The sequence below is a fragment of the Phyllobates terribilis genome, unplaced genomic scaffold (assembly GCF_046119375.1).
Source record: "Phyllobates terribilis strain yellow unplaced genomic scaffold, ASM4611937v1 Scaffold_625__1_contigs__length_943254, whole genome shotgun sequence".
Classification (NCBI taxonomy): Eukaryota; Metazoa; Chordata; class Amphibia; order Anura; family Dendrobatidae; genus Phyllobates; species Phyllobates terribilis.
The window spans coordinates 207629-227598 of NW_027363385.1; the positions used below are offsets into that span (position 1 = coordinate 207629).

At 48.9% G+C, this 19970-nt stretch overlaps 1 protein-coding gene across 4 annotated transcripts in view; it reads left to right on the plus strand.

Annotated features, from left to right (window-relative positions):
- The first annotated feature begins 8893 nt into the window (after positions 1-8893).
- The window catches only part of LOC141233754 (uncharacterized), a 162802-nt gene continuing 151725 nt past the window's right edge, over positions 8894-19970 (plus strand). For all 4 annotated transcript variants that reach the window (XM_073667945.1, XM_073667943.1, XM_073667944.1 and 1 more), the window contains exons 1-3: positions 8894-9219; positions 11001-11082; positions 18208-18434. In XM_073667945.1, coding sequence (XP_073524046.1) covers positions 11006-11082; positions 18208-18434 — 304 coding nt within the window. In that variant the 5' untranslated portion in view covers positions 8894-9219; positions 11001-11005. The remainder of the gene's footprint in view (positions 9220-11000; positions 11083-18207; positions 18435-19970) is intronic.

Genomic DNA, 19970 nt, shown 5'->3' on the forward strand with positions numbered 1-19970 from the left:
GTGTTCAGCAAGCATGCTCGACACTTTTCGGTACTCGCCCGAGCATCTCACTATTCGGTATGTTCGGCGAGGACCGAGCATTTCCGGGTTCCTCGGGCGGGAGCTCGGGTCTCCGCCCTGCATGTTTGGCGCTCTTTACAGAGCCAATGAACATGCAGGGATTGCCAGTCAGTCACTGTAATGCCGCAGCCATGTTGGTTGTGGGCATTGCAGTGATTGGCTGGCCGCACAGCGTCACTTCGAGTATTTAAAACCGGGCGCCGCCATCTTGGACACAGTCGCTACGGATCAGCCAGTGTAGGGAGAGTGCTGCTGAGCTAGGGAGAGATTTATCCTGCAAAATAGTTAGTGTAGGGTCTGTAAAGGCTGCCAGATCACACAAACAGTCCTTCTCAGGACTAATATCCATCCCAGATATCAGGCAGGCAGGTAGGCAGGCTGTAGAGGAGACGCAGTGGTTATACCAGCAAACGCTGCATTACAGTCCTGTGTGCTGCTGCTGCTCAAATTGCTAGACTTATCCCCAGGTCTCAGGGGCCAGGAAAAATCCTTTTTTTTTTCATCTAAATCCTCTTTTTTTTCTTTTTTTTTCCTCAGTCAGACTGTACAAATACCCGTCTTATTAACCTTTTGGTATCCCCCCCCCCCAAAAAAAAATTGAGTGTGTCTGTGAGTGTTCAGACACAAATTTATCTGTTTAAAAGAGTCTGGTTTCGGCCAGATAACTAGAACTGTGGTTTTGCAGTTCCACGGTTCAAATCTCTGTACTATCCACTTTTTTGCCTTTTTGCCATAAAAAAACTGTTTGAGTGTCTCGCTGACTGTTCAGACACAAATATATCTGTTTAAAAGATTCTGGTGTAGGCCAGATAACAAGAACTGTGGTTTTCCTCTTCCACGGTTCTAATCTCCTTTTTATTACCCTTTTGCCATTGATAGTGCGAGTGTAAGCTATTTTACTTCATTTACAATGGGCAAGGCGCGTGGCAAGGGATGTGGAACTGGACGCTCTGGTGATGGTGGGTGCAGAGGACGGGGCCGTGGCCAAGGTGAAATTGTGCCACAACCAACAGCCACAACTTCTCACTCCCAGTTCAAAACCGAATTACTAGGGAAGCACAGAACAGCACCAGTATTGCAAACTGATCAGTGTGAACAGGTTATTAATTGGATAGCAGATAATACTTCCAGTTACCTGGGCACCACCACCTCCGGTCTGTCTTCCACACGGTCAAGTCTTAGTAGCCGTGAGTCTCGACCGCATACTCCTCCTCACCCTAATGCTCCTTCCTCCCACCATGCCGAGTGTCGTCAGACAGCAACTGATCCCTCAGTTGGACACTCTAAAGAGCTGTTCACTGGTCCATTTCCATATTTGGGCCCCTCGCCTGCTTCGCTTGAAGTGGTGGAAGAGGAGATCCCATGTAGCGATGGCCAAATATTTGAACAGCCACGGCCACAGGAAGGCGACGCTGGCCATTTGTCGCAAGAGGTGGACGATGACGAGACATAATTGCCACGAAGTGAGGAGGAGGATCGTGGTGCGAAAGTGGAAGAGGAGGAGGTGGTGGATGATCTAGTAACTGACCCAACGTGCCAGGAGGACATGCAGAGTGAGGCCAGCAGCACACAGGGGGAGGGAGGCAGAGTACCCCAACAGGCAGGAAGAAGCAGTGTGGTGGCCGCAGACAGAAGGCGGGCAACCGTTCCCCGTAACACCAACACGAGTGACGTTGCCAGTACAACCGGTCGATCTTCCAGAGTCGCGAATTTTTTTAAAGACTCTGCTGATAACCCCAAAAAGGCCATTTGCACCACCTGCCAGGCCAGCATCAGCAGGGGTGACAAAACTACCAGCCTGACCACCACCAGCATGATCAGGCACATGGCAGCAAAGCACCCGACTTTATGGGGCGAACCCCAGGGTCCATGACCACTGTCAGCGGGTGTCACCACTGCTTCTTCCGTGGTTGTGCATGTAAGAGAACCCCCTGTTGTGCGTGTAAGGCAATCCCCTTTCCATACTGCATGCAAAGATGCCCCCTCCTCTCAGTCTTCACTTGTTATGGCAGTTTCTCAAGAAACAGCATCAAAATCCACGTCCACGTCCCACCGCAGCGTTCAATTGTCCATATCCCAGACCTTTGAAAGAAAGCGCAAATTCGCAGCCAACGCCCCACAGGCCGCAATCCTAAATTCGCACATTTCACGACTGCTTGCGTTGGAAATGCTGCCTTTTAGGCTGGTGGAGACGGAATCCTTCCGCAACCTTATGGCGGTGGCCGTCTCTCGGTACTCGGTCCCCAGCCGACACTATTTTGCCCAGTGTGCCATCCCTGCACTACACAAGCACGTGTCCCAAAACATCTGCCATGCCCTCAACAACGCATTTACTGGGAGAGTCCACCTGACAACGGACACGTGGACAAGTGCTTGTGGCCAGGGATGGTACATCTCCGTGATGGCACACTGGATAAGCATAGTGGAAGCCGGGACTTAGTCGGACCTTGGGACGGAACACAGCCTCCCTACACCGAGGATTGCGGGCCCTATGTCAGTCAGAGTTGCCCCCACAGTGTACAGCTCCTGAGCATCATCCTCCTCCTCCTCATGTTCAGCCTCCATCTCAGATATCACCACATCAGTTACAAGCTGGAAGCACTGCAGTACTGCCTCAGCCAAGCGTCAACAGGCTGTGCTGAAACTCATAAGCTTAGGTGATAAACCTCACACTGCTTGTGAGTTGTGGACAGCTGTGAAAGAGCAGGCAGATCTGTGGCTGAGACCGCTGAATCTACATCCAGGCATGGTCGTGTGTGACAATGGCCGTAACCTGGTGGCGGCTCTGAGGCGAGGCGAGATCACACACATACCATGCCTGGCTCATGTGCTTAACCTCGTGGTTCAGCGGTTTCTTAAGTCGTACCCCAAGTTGCCAGATCTGCTCGTCAAAGTACGCCACCTGTCAGCTCATTTTCTGAAGTCTGCTACAGCTTCCGCCGCCCTTGCTGTGTTGCAGCAGCGTTTGCAGCTTCCGGCACACCGACTAGTGTGTGATATCTCCACACGTTGGAACTCTACCCTCCACATGTTGCAAAGGATTTGTGAGCAGAAGAAAGCAGTTGTGGAGTACCAGCTGCAACAAGGCCGTCGATATTCAGGTCAGACTCCACACATAAGACCTCAGGAGTGGACCTGGATGTCTGATATACAGTATGTACCATCCTGACAAACTTTGAGGAGTCCACCAAGATGGTGAGTGGCGATGACGCCATCATTCGTGTCAGCATCCCACTTGTCTGTCTTTTGTAACACTCTCTGCAGAGAATTAAAGAGGAGGCATTGCAGCCAGAGTATTATGAGATGGATCAAGAAGCCATAGCGGGCGATTACACACAGCCCAGCCTCATCTCATCCCAACGTGCATTGGGGGACAATGAGGGAGAGGAGGAGGAGGAGGAGGAAGAACAGGAGCTGGTATCATGCGCTGTAGATGGTAGTACCTGTACAACTGTCATACCGTCGGTTCAGCGTGGGTGGCCTGAGGACAGGGGGGAGGAGGAGGAGAGCATGGTCTGTCGTCATCTTGGTGAGGACACGGAAGTCTTGCCCATTACCAGTCTGGCACGCATGGCTGACTTTATGTTACGCTGCCTTAACCGTGACCCTCGCATTGTCAAAATGTTGGGTGACAGTCATTACTGGTTGGTGACACTTTTAGACCCCCACTACAAGGAGAACTTTCACTCTTTTATTCCTGAGGCGGAGAGGTCTGCAAAAATGGGGCAGTACCAGAAGGCCCTTGCTGCCGAACTGTTAAAAAAATTCCCATCTGAACACGCTATCGGCAGAGGTCACAGTTCGTTGCCCAACCAAGGCGTACAGGCGAGAGAGACGCAACTCCAATCCAGAAGAGGCAGGGGATCACTGTCAACGTTCTGGGACAGTTTTCTGAGACCCACCAAGCTTACAGGTCCTGATGCACGGGGTACTCTCACAAGGAGTGGAATGTTTCAAAAGATGGTGAGGGAGTACCTTGACTACCGTATCAGCATCCTCCGTGATTCCTCTGTGCCTTTTAATTATTGGGTATCCAAGCTGGACACTTGGAATGAACTTGCTCTGTACACCTTGGAGGTCCTGGCCTGTCCTGCCGCTAGCGTGTTATCGGAGCGTGTTTTTAGTGCCGCTGGGGGAATTATAACTGATAAGCGCACTTGCCTGTCAACTGACAATGCTGATAAGCTGACCCTAATCAAAGTGAACAAGGGCTGGATTGGGCCAGACTTCTCATCACCACCAAATGACAGCAGAGTAACATAAAGTCAAATCCCCTGTGTTATTTTGGGAGGTGTATTCCCATGCACCACTTCACACCCACACATGGGTATACGCTTCCTCATTTCGGCTGTTTTTTGCTCTTCTCCTTATCCTCAGCCTCCACCACCACTATACCACCAGGGTGACCGTGGTCCGTGTTGCCAGCATTGCAAGTTCCTCCGTCCTAATTTTTGGCAGCTTTTGCTTGGAAGGCATAGGCAAAGACTATGGGAGACCCACTCCCCAATAATGGGAATAATGCTTTTAATATGCTGTACTGCATGGCTCTTGTAAGGGGCATTAAAATCGTCTTGTTAAGCTACTGTGACCTCCACGTCTCTTCCAAGAGTCATTGATATTGTCTATTTAATCCAATGGGACCTCCACATCTCTTTCAAGGGGCTTTGATATTGTCTTTTTATTCCATTGCTACCTCCACCACTCTTCCAAGGGGCATTTAAACCGTCTTGTTAAGCTACTGTGACCTCCACGTCTCTTCCACGGGGCATTGATATTGTCTTTTTATTCCACTGTAACCTCCACCACTCTTCCAAGGGGCATTAAAACCATCTTGTTAAGCTACTGTGACCTCCACGTCTTATCCAAGGGGCATTAAAACCGTCTTGTTAAACCAATCTGAACTCCACAGCTCCTCCAAGGGGCATTGAAATGTTGTTTTCAGTTACCTCTAACCTCCTCGACTCTTCCAACGTGCATTGCATTACCTCCTAATTTTAGTCAGCTTTTCCTTTTCAATGCAAAGGCGAACACTAAGGGAGATCCACTCCCAAATAATGGGTAGAAGGGTTTTAGTACGCTGTAATCCACATCTGTTTCAAGGGGCATTGCAGTTCCTCATAATTTTTGGAAAGCCTTCCATTCACTGCTTAGGCCAACAGTGCACAGGAGACTCAGCTGCTATAAATGGAAAAAACGGTTTAGTTAAGGCCCTCTGACCTCCATGTCACTTCCAAGGGGCATTGGAGTGTCTCGAAATTTTTGGTAGGCATTGCACTCACTGTATGCCCTATAACTGTGTAGCTGAACCGCTCCTTTTGGTGCAGAAACATATCCTACAAGACATGTGTGGTTGACTGGCCTGATATTGATGTGAATGGTCCCTGTTCCTCCTGCTCTTTCTCCTTTGCCACCACCTCATCCATCATTCATCACCTGAAACTTTGTTTTAACGGGAGTCATAGAACTGGGATAGTAGCAGGAAAACATCCAGCAATCCTCGGAGGAGGTAGGATATGCGCCAAAACGCTGACCACCTCAGGCCTAGCCGCTACTACATACATGCGCTTGCATTCCAAGGAACAGAAAGCTAAGGAGATGGATGGCCTCAAGATCATGAATAATTTAATCGTTGTGTAGGAGGCTGACCACTGCTGCTGTCTACCTTCTGAACTTTGTGTTGAAGCCAGATTGACCCAGGACCCTTCAATCCTCTATGTCTGGAGGACGCGTTGCATCCCAGTGTCCAACTGTGTCCCGGCTTCCACAATATTAACCTAGTGTGCAGGCGTCAGTGAGATGGACCATCCCTGGCCACATTCACTTGTCTACTTGTTTGTGGCAAGGCTGTCCTTCCCACTAAATGCACTGGGGAGGGCACAGGTAATGTTTTGATATGCGCACTTGTGTATAAGGCGCACCGGGACAAATAGGGGCGGCTGGGGACCGTTTATGGACACCCGGCCGCGGGGCGACTGGGGACCGAGTATGGATACCAGGGCGCCGACGCAGCCATGACTTGGTGGCCAGATTCCGCCTCCACATGCCTAAAAGGCCCAATTTCAAGTACAAGCAAGCAAACAGTATGGTATTGCAGCCTGGGGGTGGGTGTGTGGCAGGCGACATACTTGCGCTTGCATTGCAAGTAATGGGGGAGGAACAATCGAACACTGCCCTGGGACAAGGACTTGAACGGGGATAGTTGCAAGTCTGCAATGACAGGTGCAGGGCGGGAGGCATCTTCGCATGTGCCATGAACAGGGGGTTGGCGTGCATACACTAACAGTGGAATAGGCTGTCCTTCCCACTAAATGCACTGGGGAGGGCACAGGTAATGTTTTGGTATGCGCGCTTGTGTATATGGCGCACCGGGACAAATAGGGGCGGCTGGGGACCGAGTATGGACACCTGGCCGCCGGGCAGCTGGGGACTGAGTATTGATACCAGGCCGCCGACGCAGCCATGACATGGTGGCCGGCATCTGCCTCCACAAGCCTAAAAGGCCTCATTTCAAGTGCAAGCAAGCTAGCAGTATGGTATTGCAGCCTGGGGGTGGGTGGGTGTCAGGTTGCACACTTACCCTGGCATTCCAAGAAAACAAAACAGAAGCTAACTTCTATCATCATCATCATGCTCCTCACCTTGGCACTCTCAACTCCCCTGATGGAGAAGCCAGGGCCCACCGGAGGAGTCTGGTTGTCTGGTGGGCTCGTTCAATGCTACCCTAAAGCAGGCCAGGCTAAGAAAAGTGTGGGAAAGGTTACCGGGACAAATAGTGGCGGCTGGGGACTGAGTATGGATACCTCGCTGCCGAAGCAGCCATGAGGTAGTGGCCAGCTTCGGCCTCCTCCAAACTTAAAGGCCCCATTTCAAGTGCAAGCTAGCAGTATGGAATTGCAGTCTGGGGGTGGGTGGTTGGCTGCATATTTGCGCTTGCATTGCAAGGAATGAGGGAGGTACAATTGAACACTGCCCTGGGACAAGGACTTGAACGGGGATAGTTGCAAGTCTGCATCTTCTGATGCGGCAAGGATCACTTGTGATGGGCACACTTTTAGGCAGTGATCTGGGTGTCAGAGATGCTTCCAGGGGTCTTCCCCATGCTGTCCCCATGTCTTTTCAGCACTGTATGTATGTGTCACACAGCACATGGCCAGATAAGGTTGTAAAATGTTAAAATGACATTTCCCAGTGAATGCATTTGTCACGGTTGAAAGCAATACAAAAGTGCAAAAACGCATAAAAAATGCTACTTGTGAACATAGCCCAAGGTGTGGAGGAGTATTTTTTTTTTTTGGTCATTTATTTTACCTTATACACAAGTCTTTACCCTGGAAAGGAAATTCCTTAACATATTTCACAGGAAAACCATTTCAGTTTCGTTTTTGAACGTTTTATTGTGAGCCTGTAAAAGTGGCTTAATACCTCTGACCACGTTGTTGACAGCAGTGACCTGGGGGTCAGAAATGCTTCCTGGGGCGATGCCCATGCTGCCCCCATGTCATTTGAGCACTGTCACTATCGTTTTGGGCACTTTTTAGGCTTTCTACAGACTGCCGGGGGTGCCGCCACAAAAATGCTCGGGTCTCCCATAGACTAACATTGGGATCGTTGCTCGGGTCGAGCTCCCGAGTATCACAGTGATCTCGGCCCGAGCTCCGAGCACCCGAGCATTTTAGTGCTCGCTCAACACTAGTTTTGATATATCTCATTGTACCCCATTGTGATGATGTCCATTTATGATGATTGCTGATGTATACCTGTACAATGCTAATTGTGTTTTGATTAATACTGTTTCATGTTGTTATTAATAAAAAATAAGTTTAAAAAAATAAATAAATAAATAACAAGTCAATTAAAAGTAGGCATACTTCCCTGAATAATAAGTGTATGGCAGACACCGGGTCACACGCTGCACATTGCATGACCTGTACGCTATTGGGGGCAGTTTAGTGTGAATAAATTATATGACTGGTTCCCCTTAAAGATTCAATGAAAAACACAAAGAGACAATAGAAATGATTAAAACTCCTTCACGACATATGACGTACATGTACGTCATGTGTTATGTCCCTGCCTTTGATGCGGGGTCACACTCCAAGCCCGCCTCTTTCCCAGCAGATGATGGCTGATGAGTTTCCAGGACAGCTGGGGGTCTGCCAATGACCCCCGTGCATGTCATTACAATCCTTCTGTGAAAGCCAGTGTATATGTGACAAAGGATTGGCTGATTGCAGCTGCAAGTCCCCTAAGGGGACTATTAAATACATAAAAAGCGATACAAAAATGTTTGTAAAATATGCAAAAAATAAAAAAAAATACTAAATTTTAAATCACCCCCCTTTTACCCCATTTAAAATAAAACAATTTAAAAAAAAAATACACATATTTGGCATTCTTACATCTGTAAAAGTCTATGTATCAAAATATAAAATAAATCAATCCGATCGGTAATCGGCGTAACGAGAGAAAAATTGAAACTCCAGAATTAAAATTTTTTTGGTCACCGCAACATTGCAATAAAATGCAAAAAGAGAAGATCGAAACATCGTATCTACCCAAAAATTGTATCAGCAGAAACATCAGCTCAGGGAGCAAAAAATAATCCGTAACCCAGCCCCAGATCCCGAAAAATGAAAACGTTACGGGTCTTGAAAAATTTCGACAAAAGCTCATTTTTTTTTAACAAATGTCCACATTTTCTTGTGGATGTATTCCGAGAAAAAGAAAGTGCACTAAAACTGCATAATAAACATGCCAAAAAAAACTGACTCATCGAGTCCTAGTGATTATCTTCCCTGAGCTTTGACCCCAGTTCTTATAAGATAAGGGCGGAATCTGCAGGAAGTAAAAGAAAAAAAAAAAACAAGTGACAAACCTCGGAGAAAAATCCCATGAACTTCACACTCACGGCCAAATCTTCAGAAAGGAAAGATATGTAGGCTCTGTGGTCAGAACTGTCCCCACCCTAGAAGTGATCCTGCAGGGGTTGTCCCACCACCAGGGACGGAGAGGAGAAGAAACTGAAGAGCAGATAAACAAGAGACCTGGGAGCCAGAAGAACTAAGAGGTAAAGGATCAGGACCACACAACTGATAGAGAAGGTGGAGGAGCGGACGTGTGGCAAGAGGAAATACCCGGGAAAAAGACGAACAGCTCCAGGTAACCTTCATACAAGGACCCCTCTGCAAACAGCAGCCGACATCTCAGGTCATGGTTATATACTAGCTGCAGATACCAGGAATATATCGGAAGAAGAAGAGAACACAGATACAGCACCAACTATAGGCAACATAATTAATATGCATTGGTATCACAGCGCCACCTATAGGTAACATGATTAATAGGCAGTGGCGCCACCTGTAGATAACATATCCAACATAATGAGAGGTTACTGTAACATACCTGGCGGCGTCCTTGCATGGTGGTCCATCTCCCACTGTGCAAGAGCGCGCACTTGATCTCCAGTCCAGAGTGTCTCTCTGGCTTCCCTCCATGCTGTCTGTTTGTGTCTGTTTCTGCTGCTTAAGGGCGGCGCCCGATCACTTCCTGCTTTTTGTACCTGCTGCAGGCACACCCCTTGTGCGTCCTCAGCCTATTGCTGTCTGTCACCTGGTATTTAAAACAGCTGCTCCAATTAACCCATGCCTGAGCATCTTGCCCTGTCAGTTGGCTTTTGTCTCTGACATGCCAGGTCCTGTCTATGTTACCTGTCTTGCAGTATCTGTTTCCATGTCTGTACTGTGTCCTATCTGTGTACCTTAACCTGCAGTCTGTACTTGTTCCTTGCCTGTTCGTTCCGCCTTCCTGGAGGCTGTATTTCCAGGCCAGTCTGAACACGCTCCTTGCCTGTTCCTCCTGCCTTCTAGGGGCCGATTACCTAGACCCGTTCCTGTATCTTGTCTGACCTGTCTGAACACGCTCCTAGCCTGTTCCTCCTGCCTTCTAGGGGCCGATTACCTAGACCCGCTCCTGTATCTTGTCTGTCCTGTCTGAACACGCTCCTTGCCTGTTCGTCCCGCCTCTCTGGGGGCCGTATTCCCAGACCCGCTCCTGTATCCCGCTGTAGTGTCGGTCTCCTCCGTACACTCAGTTCCAGTCTGAACTCTCTCCTATCTTTTACCTGTTTTTTCTCTATGTCCGTTCCTTTCCTTTTTCTGCAGTCTGTACTCGTACCTAACTCCTGCTCGTTGTCACTGTACTTCTGTTTGTGAGTTTGTGGTCCACTCGCTACTTCTCTGCAAGTACCCTGTGGGTATCTGGTTCTGCCTTTCCCCTCTAGTCTGTTCTGTGTGAACAAAGCCTTGTCCACCGCGTCTGCGGTTTTCGCTTTGCTCAGCTCTGTCCACCGCGTCTGCGGTTTTCGCTTTGCTCAGCTCTGTCCACCGCGTCTGCGGTTTTCGCTTTGCTCAGCTCTGTCCACCGCGTCTGCGGTTTTCGCTTTGCTCAGCTCTGTCCACCGCGTCTGCGGTTTTCGCTTTGCTCAGCTCTGTCCACCGCGTCTGCGGTTTTCGCTTTGCTCAGCTCTGTCCACCGCGTCTGCGGTTTTCGCTTTGCTCAGCTCTGTCTACCGCGTCTGCGGTTTCAAATTTGTCTCCCAGTCTGTACTTGACCGTACCCAGCCTGTGCTCTAGTCTGCCTGTTCCTGTATTCCCCGGTGTGGGTCAACAGCCGTGTCCGGAGTCTGACCTGGAGTAGACCCTGGTTCCTCTGCTCAGTTCCTCCCTGGTGCACTGGCGTCGTATGCCGTCGTGCGACCTTGGTCGGATCGGGCAGATACTTAGTTACGCCCCTTCAGGCACTCTCCGGTTCATGGCACAGTGGAATCACTACATAAACACGCACATACCAGTCAGTCCGGGCGTGTGCATTACAGTTACATCACTACTTGAACATAATATTACAGGACTCCCAGCAGATAACGTGTAGCGTTTTCTCTGCAGATATTATGGAGATTATAACCAGCATCACGCAGTGGGAGTCGCAGGATGGAAGCGTAACCGTTATACCCAATGTTGGACAAGCGTAAGTAGCCTCCAGTGGTCACCCTGTGACTCTATATCAATAAGACTCATCCATAGGGTGAAATCATCTTTTGTGCCGCACAAAATATCATCGCTCTCGGCAGCGCATCATCCTGTGTAGACACAACCTACGCTGCTGAGATCTACGGCACCTGTGCGCTGAGTGATCTACTACAGATCTATTACAGATCACTCGGTGCTCATCCATCGACAGGTAAATAATGAAACAAAGTCTTAGAAGAAATGTGACATGTATGGTTTAGAAAACACTTGTTTTCCCCGTAAAATCATAAATCTGGATCTGCTTTAGTTATGCACGCTTGTTTGCTCTGTTACCCCATGAGTCAGATGCTAATGGCTCCATATTAAGAGAAAACTTCACTCCACATATCGCAATCAAACTAGTTCTCTGGATCAGTGTCGCATCACAGAATCTAGTGCCCATAATCTGTAAAATTATATTTATCAAGAAAGGTATCTCGACTAGTGATGAGCGAACGTGCTCGCCACTGCTTGGTACTCGCGCGAGCATCACGGTGCTCGATGAGCTCGGCGAGTATTTCCGGGGTCGCTCGGCGGGAGCTCGGGTCTCCTCCTTGCATGTTTGGCGCTCTTTACATAACCAATGAACATGCAGCAATTGCCAGCCAGTCACTGTAATGCCGCAGCCATGTTGGTTGTGGCATTACAGTGATTGGCTGGCCGCACAGCATCATCAGGTCTATATCAGACCTGGCGCCGCCATGCTCGTCACAGTCAACCCCAGGACCAGCCAGAGTATGGAGAGCTGCTGCTGAGCTAGGGAGAGATTTGCTTGTTTATAGTTAGTGTAGGTATTCCACAACATACTGTATATATATCAATCTCAACTAACAGTCCTTCTGAGGACTAATCCAGCTGCATATAATCAGCGGTGATAGCAGTAGTTAGGCAGGCAGGCAGTGCATGTGGCAGACTGCAGTGTATGATACAGCACAAGAGGCTCCATTGAACGTCCTGTCTGCTGCTGCTGCTGTAATAATTACAGATATTTCTAGACATAGCCCCAGATATCAGGGGCCAGGGCATTTTGTTTTATCTTAATCCTGGTTATTTGCTTAAAAAGCAATCCAGAATACACAATTTTTCTTTTCCATTTGCTTGTTCTCACTGCAGAATAAAGCCACATCTGTTGCATATTTCAGCGATAAAAATCCAGAAACTTGAACTGAACGTGCAAAATATTGGCCTCCTTTTACATTCTGTTGCAGTGTGTTGGTCAAGCTATTCACACTAGGTGTTTGTGAAGAATAGTATCAGAGAATTACAGGCCTGCTATTTAAAACTGTGGTTCTCTGTCAGACGTATCACATATAACTGCGTTCCAAAATCAGCCATTTCTCGTGAATGTGGAAAATACACCACTATTGAACACAGAGCAGTGTGAAAAGGTTGATGGTTGGATAGCGGATAATGCTTCCAGTAACTTAGCCACCACCACCCCCACCCTGTCTTCCACACGGTCAAGTCTCAGTAGCCGTGAGTCTGGACCACGTATTCCTCACCCTGATCCTTCTTCCTCCCACCATGCCGAGTACCCAGAGACAACTGATCCCACACTTGGACACTCTGAAGAGCTGTTCACTTTTCCATTTGTAGATCCGGGCCTCTCGCCCATCCAGCTTCAAGCGACTCAAGAGGAGAACACGTGTAGCGATGCCCAAATATTGGAGCAGCCACGGTCACATGAAGGCGACGGTGGGAAAGTGCAATTACTGTCGAAAGAGGTGGATGATGATGAGACACAATTGACAGAAAGTCAGGAGGAGGACCAGGGTGCGGAAGTGGAAGACGAGGTGGTGGATGATATAGTAACTGACCCAACCTGGCAGTGGGACATGCAGAGCGAGGACAGCAGCACACAGGGGGAGAGAGGCGTAGCACCACAATAGGCAGGAAGAAGCAGTGTGGTGGCTGCAGACACAAGGAGGGAAAATGTTCCTCATAACGCCAACAAGACGGAAGTTGCCAGTACAACTGTGAGACCTTCCCGAGTATGGTTATTTTTTAAAGACTCTGCAGATAACCCGAAAAAGGCCATTTGCACCACCTGCCAGGCCAGCATCAGCAGGGATAGCAAAACTACCACCCTGACCACCACCAGCATGATCAGGCACATGGCAGCAAAGCACCTGACTAAGTGGGCCGAACCCCAGGGTCCAGCAACAGTGTCTGTAGGTGACACGACTGCTTGTTCTGCTGTCCATGGCACATGCCAAGATGCCTCCTGCCCTGCACCTGTCATTGAACCTCTCAAATAGCACCATCAGCAAATACACAGCCAACGCCCCACAGGCAACACTACTAAATACACACATTTTGCGAATGCTTGCACTCTAAATGTTGCCTTTTAGGCTCATGGAGACAGAAGTTTTCCACAACCTGATGGCAGCGGCCATCCCTCGGTACTCGGTACCTAGCCACCACTATTTCTCCCGGTGTGCCGTCCCCGCATTACATGAGCACGTGTCCCACAATATTAGACGTATCCCACAACATTAGCCGTGCCCTCAACAGCGCAGTTACTGGGAAAGTTCACCTAACCATAGACACGTGGACAAGTGCTTGTGGGCAGGGATGGTACATCTCGCTGACGGCACACTGAGTTAATATAGTGGAAGCTGGGACCCAGTCGGACCTTGGTACGGAACACGTCCTCCCGACGCCAAGGATTGCGAGCCCTGGGTCAATCAGTGTTGCCCCCACATTCTACAGCTCCTGCACCTTCTCCTCAGCCTCCATCTCTGAAATTACCGCATCAGTCACAAGCTGGAAGCACGGCAGCACTACCTTGGTCAAGCAACAACAGGCTGTGCTGAAGCTAATATAAACCGCACATCGCTGAAGTGTTGTGGACAGCTCTGAAAGAGCAGGCAGATCTGTGACTGACACTGCTGACCCTACAGCCAGGCATGGTCGTGTGTGAGAATGGCAGGAACCTGATGGCGAGTCTGAGGCGAGGCGAGCTCACACACATACCATGCCTGGCCCATGTGCTTAACCTCGTGGTTCATCGGTTTCTCAAAACCTACCTGGACATGCCAGATCTGCTTGTCAAAGTACGCCAACTGTGTGCCCATTTTAGAAAGTCAGCTACAGCTTCCGCCGCCCTTGCCGTGCTTCAGCAGTGCTTGCAGCTTCCAGCTCACCGACTGATCTGCGATGTCCGCACGTTTTGGAACTCTACATTGCAGATATTGGGAAGGATTTGTGAGCAGAAGAGGGCAGTTGTTGACTACCAGCATCAACAAGGTTGTCGGTATTCAGTTCAGACTCCACACATAAGACCTCAGGAGTGGACATATTTATTTTGCCTTATATACAAGTCATTACCCTAGGAAAGATGTTCCTTAACATATTTCCCAAGAAAAATCCATTTTGGTTTCGCTTTTGTATGTTTTATTTTGAGTCCGTAAAAGTGGCGTAATACTTCTGACAACATTGTTGACAACATTGACCTGGGAGCTAGAAATGCTTCCAGGGGTCTTCCCCATGCTGTTCCCATATCATTTGAGCACTGTTCCCATCGATTTGGGCAATTTTTTAGCCCTCTGCAGACCGCCACTGGAAAAATGCTTGAGTTTCCCGTAGACTTACATTGGGCTTGTTACTCGGTCCGAGCACTCGAGCATTCCAATTTGCTTGACCCGAGCATTTTAGTGCTCGCTCATCACCAATCCAGACCCTTCTTGAATTTTAGTAGTGGTGTATGTCATGTACCGGGGTATGTTCCTCAGGATAGAGAGAAGTCACGGGCGATAAAACCGACTCCTACAGAGTTCACTCACCATAATTATTTTATTTAGTTGAGTGGATGACTCAACTAAAAAATGGGAAACATTCAAAACATAATACAGACATTCAACTGGGAGGCTGAGACTCTTGTGCTTTGCAGTGTGGTGCCCAAACAATTTGTACCTACTATCCTTTACATAAATTTACCTACTAGCGTGCCTGTCTTAACCGGCCTTCTGTTACCTGTTACCACCCTGGGAAATGGGACCATTATATGATTATATGAGTGTAACGTACGGGCTCGCCTGAAGTACAGCACAACAGTTTACAATCTTACAATCAATTACCTCTATCCCCCTACCAAATATCCCTCTCCCGTCCCGATGTGACTTCAATAAACTCAGAGGAATTGTCGTTCCTCAACTATATTGAAAATACCCTAACAGTTAAAGTACTGCAACTGCTATTTAGGAGTAAACGAAGTCTATTGAAGTTGAACAATTATCCCGTACTATAGTGTTCCTCAGAAACTCTCTCCTGAAACAAAAAGAAGTTCAAGTTTGGTCTGGAGTCCGTTGTGTGCCGTGTTGGCACCTAGGCGTGGATTAGGATTCTTAAATGCGGAACAAACAGGAAACGTGGCAGCAAATCCGAAAGTTCCGGAAGCTGACTTTGGCAATAAACAGTCAATATGCCTATCTATCTAACTACAGGCTCTATCTCAGCCTTGAGTATTTTGGCACCGTAATGTAGTGAGGTACGTGCATGGTTATCCACTGTGGCGGCGCAGGGGCCTTAGTTTTCTTACCGACCTGGGTCTGCTCCGGAGAAACAATCGATGTATACGAATGGATGCAGGGTCCATCCAGCAGGTGAACAATACTGTTGATGACTGTGACTTAACTCCTCAGTGGCATTCAACACCTCTCACTCTAGGTCCCAGGCATTTCCGTCTCTCAGCCGCTGCTCTGGTCTTGGTGGGATACTTCCACGAAAGGATGTCATTGAATTCCCCTCCAGCACGTCCTCTCCCTGTTCTCAATAACTGCAGACTGACCTTAAGATGGCCACACTTCCTCTTCCTGTGTTTCACATCACGTCAGATTGTAGCTCAGATGAAATCTATTTACAACAGGTATAGTATTATATTGATGAGGACACATCATATACACATCGTATACACATTTAAACCATTCTGGTGAGTCGACACAGTACGCAGTCTGACGTACACAGTACAGTTGCACACATCAAACCATCTAACAGAACTATAGGGTTGCTTACGCACCTCCCAATTAGGGAGGGTGCTTTGCATGAGTGTAAAATTAACTAAATGCCTTACAGCTTTCAGCTGAGGGCATTTACCACATGTGCGCTGCCCCTTTAATAGCAGGAGAGCAAGCGCGGCTGGTGTGGCGCCCCTGCGGGTCCAGTTGCCACAGAGGTACTGCATCTCAGCCAGAGGTGTGGTATCCCACTCTCAGGTAAGGAGGGAGCAGTACCCGTGACCCAACCAGTCACATCCAACACTACACCACTTCAAAAGGGAAGGTCCAGATAGCTCCTAAAGGAGAGCACAGGCCTGGTCCCTGTCAGGAGGGTGGAACTAAGTGGAGGATGTGGGTGGAGGAAGTAGTTTACGGGAGCACTGAAGGGAGAGTATAAAAGAAGGGTAGAAACATCTAGAAGGGTCGATTCCTGCTTCCAGTCTTTGGAGCAGGAGGTCTGTTCATTCTGGTCCTAGGAGTGAGAGAGGAAGGGAGGACCGTGAAGGAGTAAGGGGCCCAGTAAAAGAGGACCAGGAGGAGAGTGAGGAAGGCTTCAGAGATAGAAGGGATCCTAGGGGCACGGCGAGTGCGGGATGCCACCCGTGCGCCCGAGTTCACGCTGACCGTGGAGGGATCAAGGCCGCAGTAGGGGACTGGTCCCAGACTAGTGGAGCTCGTTAAGGCTCAACTAGCAAACCAGAGGTTGCGGTATCTTCAAGTGCCATAGCCAAAATCCACACACAATCGCTAAAAAGGTGGCTGTAAGCAGAACTATATAAAATATAGCAAGTAAATCACTAATAATACACAATAATAATATTGACAAAAATGGTGGTCCGTTGCTGGAAAAGTATCATAGTCTTTATTAAGTGGGCAGCTCCTCACAGTGGCCATATAGGAGAAAGGGGACAGACCAGACGTCGCCCAACAAGGCCCGCGGCCACTGGCTCGGCACACTTTGTGTGAGGCACAGGACAGGAGGGCGAGAGCCAGCGCAGAGAGACGACCTGGGAGGGTACGTAAGAAAGGGGTCCCATTCAAGTGCACCCAAGTTATCTGAGAGTTGGCTGGATCATTTCACCGAGAACACGTGGGCGGTTATAATTCGCCGGTTGTAACCTGGAGCATCTTGACAACTGTGAGTAAATACTTGAAGACTGCACCCCACTGTGTCCTTGACTAATTGCTGCGCCACCTGCCTTGCACTACACCGACAACATCTACCTCATTAATCACTATAAACTGCCCTGAGGCCTAGCTCTGCCCGTGGAGAACAGAACCATCTTTGCTGCGTCACCAACAGCCCCAGTGGATCTGAACAGCAGCGGCGGCCACATATAGCCGCATACCACGGGTGGAAAACAAACTTTATCCCCGAACACTTTATTCCCCAATTGACCCAATTCACTGCCACCGTTACTACCCCGAAAAGGACCGACCCGACTACTGAGTACCCCACGGCCCCAGGGGGCGCGTCACTGGCACACAGAGCGGCGTTCACAGAGGAGGGAGGAGGCAGGAACAGGAGTACGCCGAGGAGTTGGGACTGCGCAGGAGACAACGCTGCGGGGCAAGGGACGGTGAGTAAGCCGGTGTGCCTGCATGGAGGGAGAAGGGGACACCATGCAGGAGCGCCGGCCACAGGGCTACAGATTACTGGTTACAGTTAATATTACTGGCAATCGTTAAGGTTCCTGATTATTATTAAGGTTATTGGGCTCTGTTGAAATTACTGGCAGTTGTTGAGGTTATTGATGATTGTTAAGATTATTGGCGACTGATCAGATTACTCGTAAGTTACTGGGGACTGTTGGGACTGCTGACGGCTGTTGAGGTTACTAGTGACTGTTGAGATACCTGTTTATTGATAAGGTTAATGGTGACTTTTGAAGTTCTTGTGGATATTAGTGCTGTTTGTTGAGTTTACTGTTGCGATTATTGGTTACTGTTGGTTATTGGTTGCTGGTGAGTTCACTGGTGGCTGTTGAGAATCAGTATTACTGTTGAGGCTACTGGTGATGTTGGATGTTTAGTAGAGATATTCTTTACCTACAGTATCACTTTTAATGTTCTTTTCTTCTTCTTAGAATGAGCCACAACGATTTAAAGAAAACCGTGGGATTCATCTTCTTGGACATACATGGTGAAAAATCAGATGAAAATTCACGGATTGTCCATGTTTCATCTAAAAATGAAAGTGAATGGAGGCTTGCAGAAAGATTCTGTGCAGTTCTGGTTATCTGTTCGTCACAGACGTCGGTTGCCCCTGCGTCCTCCCTGCGGAGATTCCTGGACTTCTGCTCCCGCACATACGGTACGAGACGTCTCACAATGGGGGGAAAAACATCATTTCTGATAAATTGTGACATCTTGTTATCAGTATAGATGTGATTGCAAAACAATATTTTCAATATTCTCTCTGGTGGGTACATAATAAAGGTCAATAGTGTGTGGTGGGTGCAGTTATAAGAGCGGGTATGTGATTACTGTGCTGACCACAGATACGTGAATCAACTCATGGAGGATCAAGTTAAAGTTACATTTCATAAAATTTGCAGCAGCAAAATACAAATGTAAACCGTTTGAGATTCAACTCACGGTTCGCAAAGAAAAACTTGCCCATTATCATTTCCCGCACTGCTGAAGCATCAGAGGAGGCTAACACCATTAAGCATTTCCGCACGGCCTCCCCATAGTTCCCTGTGGCTACAACATCCTGCAGATCACATCTTGTGCAGATGTGGTCACTGGTCACTAATGGGGCCATCACGTTTTTCTTCTCAAGAGTCACTGGATAACTCTCTATTGTAGAGTGTAAGCTCTTATGGTCAGTGGGGTCCTCTCTCTCCTGTAGAGTGTAAGCTCTTATGATCAGTGGGGTCATCTCTCTCTCCTGTAGAGTGTAAGCTCTTATGGTCAGTGGGGTCCTCTCTCTCTCCTGTAGAGTGTAAGCTCTTATGGTCAGTGGGGTCCTCTCTCTCTCTCTCTCTCCTGTAGAGTGTAAGCTCTTATGGTCAGTGGGGTCCTCTCTCTCTCTCCTGTAGAGTGTAAGCTCTTATGATCAGTGGAGTCCATTCTCTCATGTAGAGTGTAAGCTCTTATGGTCAGTTGGGTCCTTTCTCTCTCCTGTAGAGTGTAAGCTCTTATGGTCAGTGGGGTCCTCTCTCTCTCTCCTGTAGAGTGTAAGTGTGGCACCCCAGGGGTCTGGTTTCCACAGTAATAGCAGTATTACGTCTGTGAGCAGGTGGGAGGTCTCCTGGGCAGGAATCCTAAGCATGCCACACCTCCTGCCCAGTCCTGGGAGGGGAAGAACTTCCCCTACAAAAACTGGGGCTGAGGCAGGGTTAGAGAGAGGAGTTCCAGACAGAGACGGAGTCTGGTCTGGACACGCAGAAACAGGGACAGAGAGACATCAGGAGCTCTGTAGGAGCCAAGGAGAAGCGCCAGGGGCTGGAGCCGTGCAGAGCTCGCCCTGGGAGAAGGTACTAAAACCGGACACAGGAGTTCGAGGCTGTGGGGACTAAGATATACCCAGCAGCAGAATCCATCCGGCAGGGGATTCCAGGTCCTCTGGCCATAAAAGCCCGGAGGCTCAGTCACAACGAAGGGACCAGCACCGCCATCCCGGAGAGGAGGCTAACAGGAGGCCCCAGGTCACCAGCCATACGGGTGAGCACCACACGGTATACCCAGGGACGTGGGCTACTTGTAACCGCTGAAAGCAGGGTAGCCAGGAAGGGTACAGACTAACGGGAAGGCCTACAACTCCACCTGGCCAGGGGAACTCCGGCTTACTCGCAGACTAACCAGGCCCCAACTACTAGCCAGTACTCCCGGGGGAATTTGCCTT